General features: G+C 30.9%; 1 protein-coding gene across 3 annotated transcripts in view; it reads right to left on the bottom strand.

Moving 5' to 3' along the window:
- Positions 1–317: 317 nt before the first annotated feature.
- LOC132716573 (acetyl-coenzyme A transporter 1-like) overlaps positions 318–10,688 on the bottom strand; it is a 13,686-nt gene continuing 3,315 nt past the window's right edge. For all 3 annotated transcript variants that reach the window (XM_060699876.1, XM_060699877.1, XM_060699878.1), the window contains exons 3-9: positions 9,446–9,600; positions 8,965–9,149; positions 7,776–7,960; positions 7,132–7,252; positions 6,078–6,186; positions 5,444–5,550; positions 318–4,077 (exon numbers count right to left, since the gene is read on the bottom strand). In XM_060699876.1, coding sequence (XP_060555859.1) covers positions 3,919–4,077; positions 5,444–5,550; positions 6,078–6,186; positions 7,132–7,252; positions 7,776–7,960; positions 8,965–9,149; positions 9,446–9,600 — 1,021 coding nt within the window. In that variant the 3' untranslated portion in view covers positions 318–3,918. The remainder of the gene's footprint in view (positions 4,078–5,443; positions 5,551–6,077; positions 6,187–7,131; positions 7,253–7,775; positions 7,961–8,964; positions 9,150–9,445; positions 9,601–10,688) is intronic.

Genomic DNA, 10,688 nt, shown 5'->3' with positions numbered 1-10,688 from the left:
TGGTTTCTTTACCCTTGTCACAGGGCATTGAAGATGTGTGCATTGCATATGAAATATAACTTTCCTTTTAATTATTCATAAGTTATTGCCCTTTGTTTTATTTCATGCTTAACTTGGACCATAACTAAAATGTATTGAGGTACTAACTTGCAACTTCATAGGGAGATATATATATGTCATACATGAACGCATGAGGAGTAGTGTAAGTCTGGCTCTATAATCGTGACACATACAAGACATTATTGTCCCTTGCATTTAAGGAGATATATGTATAAATATTTAATATCAATGTAAACTAAAGTAAGACTAACAAAATATCTCATGTTATATTTAATGTTTATAAATAACATACATGACTGTACTTTTCTTATAAAAACAGAATTACAAAAGAAAATTGCACTTCTCAGGGAAATAAAAGGTATTTGTATCTCATAATAATCAAAAATTGTCTTTAAAGGGCATTTAATGTGGTAATAGTGTGTATAGTCTGCATTTTTTCATGCTAAAACTTTTTTATTTAAGAATTATAAAAAGAAATACAATTGAACACATTCTGTAAAAGGCTGATTTAACAAAGAATGAATCATACACTGGCTGCAATATAACATTATTAATTATTATTATAACTTTACTATAACTATTATTATAACAATATTATAACAATATTAATTATTATTATATGACTATAGCATTTTCTCTGTGTTGCCATTCACAGTCAATTGAAATTGATATTCACCTTGAGATATTGATGAAAACAAACTATGTCATAACTTCAAAAAATGTGGCACTAAATTTAGCCATCCATTAGAAACCAACAGGGATTAATGACTTTATGGAATATAGAGTACTAGCACCAACCAATAAAAAACAACATTTTGTAAAACAAGCATATTGTGTAACTTACTGATTCCTTACTATTATCTGTCAAAAATACAAGATAATCTAAAAGTTATAACTGTGTTTTTTATGAACATATGCCTGCTTTAAAATGGAAATAAATGCCCGCCGTCCACTTGTTGAGATCTTTTTTGCATGAAAAAGGAAAATAGACATTTTTGGATATTTAAATGTTTAAAAGAACGAAAAAAACATGCTGGGGTATAAGTCTATAAATAGCAAGTCTGACTTTAAGGTCAGACAGAAAATAAAAGAATGTGTGTAAAATCTACAGAAACATAACAAAGATTAGAATCATGAACATTGTATTCTAATGTAAATTATCTATGGTATTTCTCCAAACTCTCTTATTGCCCATCTATATTTATAAACCTTTTTTCTTTACAAAAATCAAACCACATACATGGTTACAAAAATTGACATACAAATCAGTATAAAACTGTCTATGTCTTATTAGCAAGAATTAAACTGAAAGGAAAGCAACAAAAGTTTATAAACATTTGTATAGAATCTGTTTATTTCTAAAAACAAAAGAGCAAAGATATATATTAGAGAAAGCATTATTACAAACATAAAACATTTCCTAAAATTTTTTTATATACAGACACTATTGAACACTATTGAACACTTTCTAAATATTTATGTTTACACTCAGAGGCATTTACCCAACACTTACATTTTTCAGTATAAAATGGTTATTTGTGGACTGATTTTGTTCAAATTTGTTTATGAAAAATTCACATAATATCTCTAACAATTTTTATATAAGTATATAGCACTATGCTATTAGAATAAAATTGATATAAAATTCAAAATTTAGCAGTAACCTATTTGTTTTATTATTTTTTCTTTTGAAATTCTTTTTTGGTCAATGAATTGAAAATAAACTTCTAAGTAGTAAGAATGATAAGTTCAATTTTGTATGGGCTATTTTTTAACAAAATCAGTCCATAAATTGCCAATTTATACCTAAAAATGTAAGTGTTGGGTTATAAATGCCTTAGAGTGTTTGGTTAAACAACATAATGAAATGAATGGTCCCTAAACACACTTTTTATCACATGCTAAAGATAAATAACAAAACATGGCAGTAATAAACAATGTTCCAGGAATAATTCACATAAAATCTCTGTAACAATTTTTTTAACAAGTATATAGCACTATGCTATAAGAATAAAATTGATATTAAACGCACAAACTTCATCATATCTTCTTTCTTTTCTCAAAATCTTGATAATAAATACAATCTCTTTAATACATCTTTTTTTTTATTTTTGTACACCAAGTTTTGTTCATAAGTAGGAACTGAAAAAAAATCAGATTAAACTACTTGTTTATAGCAAGAAACTGAAAAAAAATATAGAAGCCATGTTACTTGTGTAATTGACAAGACATTATCAGAGTTTTGATTTTATATACTATTATTATGAATATCTCAAATGTATCAACAAAGATGGCAGTGCATAATAAAAATACTGCTCTGTGTGGCATTCAAACAATCGCATTAAAATTCATATTCTAACTGTCGCTCCACTGGCCTATGTAGCGAAGAGTAACGGAGCTATAACGATGATCTAATTTTAATGAGATTGGGTGTTGAAACTCATGACTACTTAAAAACTTACAATCACAATGTTCTAGGACACTAAAAGTTGTATTCACAGTTACACTTAAATTACATGTTAATTACAGTATTTCAACTTTCCTAAACAATTACAGCTGAATTAAACTGTAAACAAAATGATTGATGATACCTATAAATGCCATTACCCTATATGTATGCCATTCAGTTTAAACATGTTTATAGAGAAATGATTAAAATTATATTTAAACCAAACTTACAAACATTATACCCTTGGTTTTCCACTGTAAAGATGAGAATCAGAATGGTCCTGTGGGGGTGAACAATAACTAAATAAAATGCGTTGTAGTTTCCATTTCTGACCTTTACTGACCAACAGTCATATATTACAGTGAACAACAAAAACAACGTAAAGTCGGAAGTGACCTTAACGTTAGCGTGGATTGTCACATTATATAAGGCGCTATAAATGACATTATTTAAATTCCCAACAGGCCCTTACAACACTCGCCTGCATGAGGTTTGCAACTATTTTCCACTCATATTTTGAGCATTACTTTATAAATAAGAAAAGCACTTTTAGCATTGATTACAATGACCTTGACAAAGTGACCCAGTTACCCGGCATAAAGAAACATCTCAATGAAATATATTTACATATAATATAACCAAGATATTGGTTGATAAATAGAGGCTCTATCAGGAAAAGTAGAAATATTTACTTTATACACGTGGTGACCTTGACCTTGGTCTCAGAAAATGTCAGGGGAATTATGAAGATGAAAAAAAAAAGACTATTTGTTGAAAGTTTTAATGGTTTCCCTTAAGGTATTTATTTGGTTGAGATTTACGTCTCACTAATACTTAAGTCATAAAGCTGTGTTACTGATAGGGGAAGACATCAGGTGTTCAGTTAATCATTATTTCAGACACAAGCATGCAACCCCCCAAGTAGAACTACTGACATTCTGTCAGCTTACTGGATAGCTTCCTCACATGAAAGAATCAAAAGTTCCTGAAAGGATTTGAACCCAAAGTGGTGAGGAAAAAGCGGTTCCAAGCCAATGGCTTTAACCACTAAGCCACAGTCACCTTCAGATTTTAATTACTGTTGCAATGACAAACAGACCTTTTGATTGAAATAACATTATTGAACAACTATGATTAGCCTCCCAAATTAGAATTGGATCTTGGTCTCAGAATATGCTAGAGGCATAGTGAAGATGGTAAAAAGACTTCATTAATTTTACAAACATGGTTAAGCAATATATTGATGAACGTTGTTCAAAATAAAATAGAAACAGACTTATGACAGAAAGAACGTGATTTTAATAGCTCATCATGAACTTTCTAACAGTTGAGCTACAAAGATGTTTTAACTTATTTTAACATTGATAATCGAAATACAACAATATTTCTGAAGCAATTATATGTTCTATTCAGGAAACCTTCCACTTTTTTATATCTAGTGCATCTAGTTCGTGTACCCTTCTACTTCGCCATAGCAACCATAGAAATCCTATCACTATACAGACGACAGATTCTATATAATAACCATCTAATGTTGTATGACAGGTCCCGCCTGCTTCTTTACATTCCTGTTAATATATACATATATATAAATTATATTAAAATGTGATAAATGTTCCTTATGAAAGGTTGAAATAAATAAAATAATACTATTTTGAGAAATAACAAACTCCATATTTTTAATATTTTCGGTAGCACTTTCAATGCTTGCCATGCATATCTTCAGCCAGCTGCCTAATATTTTAATCAACAATAATAAACTATAAACAAATGACGCAACATCATGAAAAAATGGGGGAACGTTAAATGATAACGTTTTCTGCAGCAAAACACAATTATGATATTTTATACTGTAAATATAATATTACCAACTTTTAGCATTATCTTACAATCTGGCAATCTTTTCTATGATTAATAATATATGTAATTTTTTTCACCCGTTTTTTTTTGGTTGGGTTTTTACTTGGCACCAACAAGGTCATAAGGCAACTGTCCAGCTTTACTGGTGGAGGAAGACCTCTGGTCCCTCTTTGTTCATTATTTCAGGCACATAACCTTTGACCTTCAAACCATGCTTTTGACTTATGTCCTTTGAGTAACAGACATACTTTTGAGTTTTGACATAAAACTTATTTATAACCTCACATAAAAGTTTATTCCATTAAATTGCAAAGACATCAATCTTGTAAAAAATGTAAAGCAAGACAAAATTAATGGCAAAGAAAAGACAACTATTTTGAAAACTACATAGATGCAGGGCAAATGGTAAACATACAATAAATCTAATAGTTCTAATTTTAACCTTCTGAATTTCATAAATAGACTTGTCCAGTTTCTGTGTTTTGGAATTGTTCATTATCAATTTTAGGGATATCAGACTGCACAGCAGTGCAAACTGACCTGGCTCTATACTGGTGGCAAAGGCTGATCATTTTCAGTTCAAGCATTTTAAAGCAGCACGCCTCCAGATTCATGCTAATTTTCATAAAAAATTTTTAAATGTAATTAAAAGTAAAAAAATTGTCAAGTGAAAAAAGTCATGAGTTATACATTGCAAACAAAAAAAACACTAAAATGCTACCAAAATTACCAAAAATATGCTAGAATATACAAAAATAACCCTTCTACTGCATTAAACATGCAGTAGAAATATTGTGATAAATACTGCAAATCAGTCATTAATTGCATATACCTTATAAATTATTTCTTGAATTGTGAATATTTTTCAATTTCTTAAAATTGTACATATTTCTCAAGGTGAATTTTCTCAAGTTTGATTTTCTTCAGGTTGATTTTCTTGAAATAAATATTTTGGCTCATCTGGAGGCATGCAGCTGTAAGGGTTGATGCAAATCCTCAATATCATTGTACATGTAGGTTATATTGTTTATATGCAGATTTCACACATCTGAAAATTTAGTGTGAACAACTTACGTGTTGAGAATCAGCTGTGTAACAGGAAGGTCCATCAGCCCCAATACAAGCCTTCCACGTTAAACTATCCACTATCCACAATGCAAAAGTTGTTGGCCAGTTTCCACCTTGATAAAAGAGTAAGTCATAAAAAAACTTATACCTTATACTTTATAAACACATAGATCACAAATTATGTATTTATGAAACATGTACAGTCCTCTATTTGTTCATATTGCCTGAAAATACCTACCTCAGTAATACAAATGACATGTTAACCTTTATAGGTCATGTATATGCAAATTAAATTTAACAAGAGTTGTCAGTAGGGCAGTGTTCTCCACTTATCTCAGTACCGGTACATGATATCATGTAAAACTAAATTCTGGATAATGTATAATGTAGAATTCTGTTAAAATGATAAAAATCACTTTAGGAGTCATGGGCATTTAAAAATGACCTCCTTTCATTCTCTAAAGTTTCGTAACGTGGGAAACTTGATATCTCACAACATCTTAGGTGTAATCATATATCAATTTCCGACGTTGCTTGTACCAAAATACAAAACCTCAGAAAGCATTCATAACATAATATTCTGTATTTACAATAACTACAAAGTACCTGTGTAAATCAATTATGTTAAATTTGGACTTACCTAGATTGGCTACAGTATTGAGCAATGTCATATAAGTTCCACCTATCTTTGGATCACTGATTTTAGCATGGAATGCCATTTGAGATACAAACATACTATATACAAACACCTGGAAATATAGAATAGACAACATTTCATACCTGCATAATTTGTTAAATGAACTTGACTTCCGCTCAAGCTGGTGTAAGGTGGCGTAAGGGATGTTGCACTTTTTCATAATCCCTCATGTACAGACTCAATCAAACCAAATCTGCAATTTTCATGCAATTTTGTTGTGATTTATGCTTCTGAGGGATCCCCCTAAAAAGGCTTTTATCCAGATTTTTGAACAACTTCTATTTTTTGGAAATGTCCATTATCAATTTTTGGGGTTAACTTCAAAATTATAGAGCCTGGTTAGACAGCACAGATTTTATGCCATTGAAGTCCCAATAGGCTCTATACTGTTGACTTCGGAAAGTTAACATTATGTTATCAGAATTCCTCACATTGATAATGTTCAATTAGAATTTCAAAGCATTGTAATGTCTTAACATAAATTTAGCTGGTAAAGAGTAAAATAGTTACTAAATTAACTGTCTGAGTAAACAGAAATGTGGTTGGAGAATTTTAAAAAGAAATGAACCTACAGACACAAATGATATCTAACTGTAGAGGCCCAGTTGAAAATGCTACAAAGAATATCTTTGTTGTAATTCTTTTAATTTCAAAGAAAACAACAAAAATTTTCCTATTAAATTTATGCAAAATGATAGCCATCATCACTCAAATGGAGTTGTCCACTTATCTTGAATACAGAACCACTAGGCTATACTATAAAAAATTATCTTGCCAACATTACTGCAGTGATTTTCAAACTTTACTGATAACAGAAGTCTTCAGGTGCCTATCTGTGCATTACTTCAGACACTATTGGGAACCCGAGTACAACCACTAGCCTTCCGTTAGCTTGCTGGATAGAATAAAGATAAAGTAAAAATTTATAACATTAAAACAACTATATATATTAAAATTATTAACATAGAAACAGGGATAACAAGAAAAACTTTCATACCTGATGTATCATATAACTGCCTATAATTATAGCGAGGAAATATTTAGGGAATTGTCCCGGAGTTTCCTGTACATAGTGTGCAAAATATACTATACAGCCATACAATATACCCAACAACAACCTGAAATTAAACAACAGTTTGCTTACTATAAGATCTTGATAAATGGGATGTTCTAATGTTTGTGATAAAAATTTTATTATCATTAGTAATGTGTTTTGTTTTTTTCCTTAACCTTTATTGTACAAAATTTCATTTATGAACAGTTCAATTTTTAATAAATCAATTAAGGCAATGTAAAGAATATGTTATACAATTGGCCAGCTAACAATATAGAGCCCTGGACAGAAAGCAAATGATGTTCACTTTTATAACCAATAATTACCAATTTCTATGCATTTTAAAAGACTACTAATCCCTGATGATTTCCTAATCAGCAGTGAGAAACAAAATATAATGACCATAAGACTCAAAGTTGGAGATCAACTGTCATGGAGTACTAACACCTTATCTGGGGATCAAACTAGCAACCCCTGTATTATTAATGTGATGCTCTCTCCATATTGAGCTAAGCAGACGGACCTTTTTTATTGAAAACAAGAATCAATATATATTATTATCATACAAGTAAAATTAATAATCTTACCTTGGTGGAATTGCTTTTAAGAATATATTCAAAGGTCTGGGCCCTGATGTATATTTAGATATAATTAAAGGTAGAATGATTTGAAGGGGAACCATAGGTATTGCAAACAATGCTAGAGTGGTCTTTGACATGCCAGCTTCAATAAGTTTGAGCCCTGAGAGAGAATCTGCGGCTGCAAAACCAATCTGAAATATACAGACAATAATGTTCATGTTGATGTTGTTGTTGTTGTTGATGACAAAAGAGTATCAGACTTAATTTATCCTATATCATAAATATGAAAGAAATGTTAAGAGACAATAAATAATATGACAAGACATAAGTCACTGCTGACAACTGTTTTCAGAACTTGATGGAGGAAAAAAGGACAGGTCTTTGGAAACTTTACAAGTAAAAAAAGGGCGTAATAATCTTAAAATCCATGACAGAGCTGTGCACTTTTGCAAACAAGAAAAAAAAGTTAAAATGTAAGATACATGTAGTTCAAATAAATAAAAATCAGAAGTGTGGCAACGGCATGAACACAGCTATACACATCTACATCTACATTTAGGTATGTAAGAAAGCTCTCTCTATATTAAAACATGTACTCACAATAGTTAAGCTTAAAACTTACACAATGTAATTCAAGAATACACATGTGTTTTTGCTCTCAAGACACCTTATAACCATTGGCACATGAAACATCTGAAAGGACTTGTTAATTTTTTAATCTGGACAAAAATGTTCATCATTTTTAGGGAAAATTCCAATATATGTACTGATTAATGAACAGTGCAGACCATGATCAGACGGCACTGGTTGAATGGGTAAAATCTGTTATGCTGCCAGCAGGCAAAGGGATATAGGTGAGTAAACAAGAGCACCATAAAGGCTGGGATATATACACCTGAATGTAAATTTGTTTGAGTAATCAAAAATAATCTTTGAATTAAGAGTAGAGACGCAATCAATAAACTTGTCTCAGAAATGTTTTAACTTAATTATCCTTAAGATACTTACTATATAACCTCTAAGGTGGAGACCTTTTTTTACCCTTAGGTGTATAATTCATAAAACTTTTTGAAACAAGTAGTTTCAATTTCCTTCCACTTGTTCAAAAGATACAGACCAGACACGAAACCTGCTAACAGACAAACGGACAGACAACTGGATTTATAAAAACATATTCATTAAAAATCTAAATTACCTTTGATGTTAAAAGAATGATACAAAATGATTGGACTGGAGGTAGACATAAAACTTTGTATAATTGTTTGTATGTTTCGATAATTCCTTGTTCTGGATCCACCTCAGGATCTGCTGTCTCGGACTTCAGCATCCATACAAGAGTCGTTGTTACAAAGAATACTATTCCCCAAAAGTATAGGAAACCTGAATAATATAATATTAATAAATTAAACCAAAACACTATCCATTACAAGTGTATGTATTTCAAATAACCTTTATTTAAAGAAACAGATTCAATTTGATGTGAAATTAAGGTTTATTATAGAATATAATTACTTGTACTATATTTCATAAATTTGAACATGATTGTACAATGAATTTCCTACCTTGTTTTAACAAAGATGCAATTAAATAACAAACATACCCTAGAATATTACACATACTATGTAAGTGATACAAACAGCATTCAAATTGGAATAAAAAAATAAATCATTACTTACTAGCTAAAGTTATGACACCAACATCTTTGGGCTCTGACCTCAAGTAACTATTACAGAAATCTGCAGATTCTAGCCCTAGAAATAACACATTGCCTAAGAAGTACCCAGCTGTCTGTCCAACTGAATTACAAGTGCTTGCCCAGCCAACATTATGCCTGGAAAATTATATACATGTATTGTATATGATCATTTACAAAAATAACCCCTGCCTTTTACTGAGACACAGTTATAACTAGATTGTCACATTGTGCAATTGATTTGTTTTGATTTTAGATGTGTCTATTCATATACAACGTAACGTGATATATTACAAAATGACAATTGTGCAGAATCTGGCTCTATACTGGTTTCTTGTAGCATATACACTGTATATATAAAATTATATAAAAGTAGTAACTGCTAGTAGATTTAATAAACCTTGCATTATTCGTGTATATTTATGTAGAATTTTATAAGTTTAAAAAGGGCCATAATTCTGTCAAAATCCATGTTAGAGTTATGGGCTGGCTTTGGGCAGTTACCAGGTATAGGTTATGTATAGGTTAATAAACATTTGCCAGTACTATGTAATAAATATTTATACCCTATGACAAGTACAATTTCTCTCCCTATTCTTTGAATAGTCAAGCTAAAAATGAAGTTAAAATTTCACTATTGTCACATATATGAGCCGCGTCACGACAAAACCAACATAATGGGTTTGCGACCAGCATGCATCTGCGCAGTCTGATCAGGATCCATGCTGTTTGCTATCACTTTCTCTACTTGTTATAGGGTTTGTAAGCGAACAGCATGGATCCTGATCAGACTGGTCGCAAACCCATTATGGTGGTTTTGTCATGTTGGTTTTGTCGTGACACGGCTCATTTTTTATGTCTCTTGAATAAGAGGTTATCCTATATATCAATCCCAATTTAAACTGATAAAGTAACTTAGAAAAACAAATACAAAATCATGTACCTAGATAACATTGTTAAAGCCCAGATATGTAAGTGATACATACAGCATCAATACAAAATAAATCATTACTTACTAGCAAAGTATGACACCAACATCTTTGGGCTCTGACCTCAAGTAACTATTACAGAAATCTGCAGATTCTAGCCCTAGAAATAACACATTGCTAAGAAGTACCCAGCTGTTTTTATATCAACTGAATTACAAGTGCTTGCCCAGCCAACATTATGCCTGGAAAATTATATACATGTATTGTATATGATCATTTACAAAAATAACCCCTGCC

The sequence above is a fragment of the Ruditapes philippinarum genome, unplaced genomic scaffold (assembly GCF_026571515.1).
Source record: "Ruditapes philippinarum isolate M1 unplaced genomic scaffold, ASM2657151v2 ctg4884_1_1_1_1, whole genome shotgun sequence".
NCBI lineage: Eukaryota > Metazoa > Mollusca > Bivalvia > Venerida > Veneridae > Ruditapes > Ruditapes philippinarum.
The sequence above is the reverse complement of the archived record's forward strand: the minus strand, read 5'-3'. Positions and strand labels throughout refer to the sequence as shown.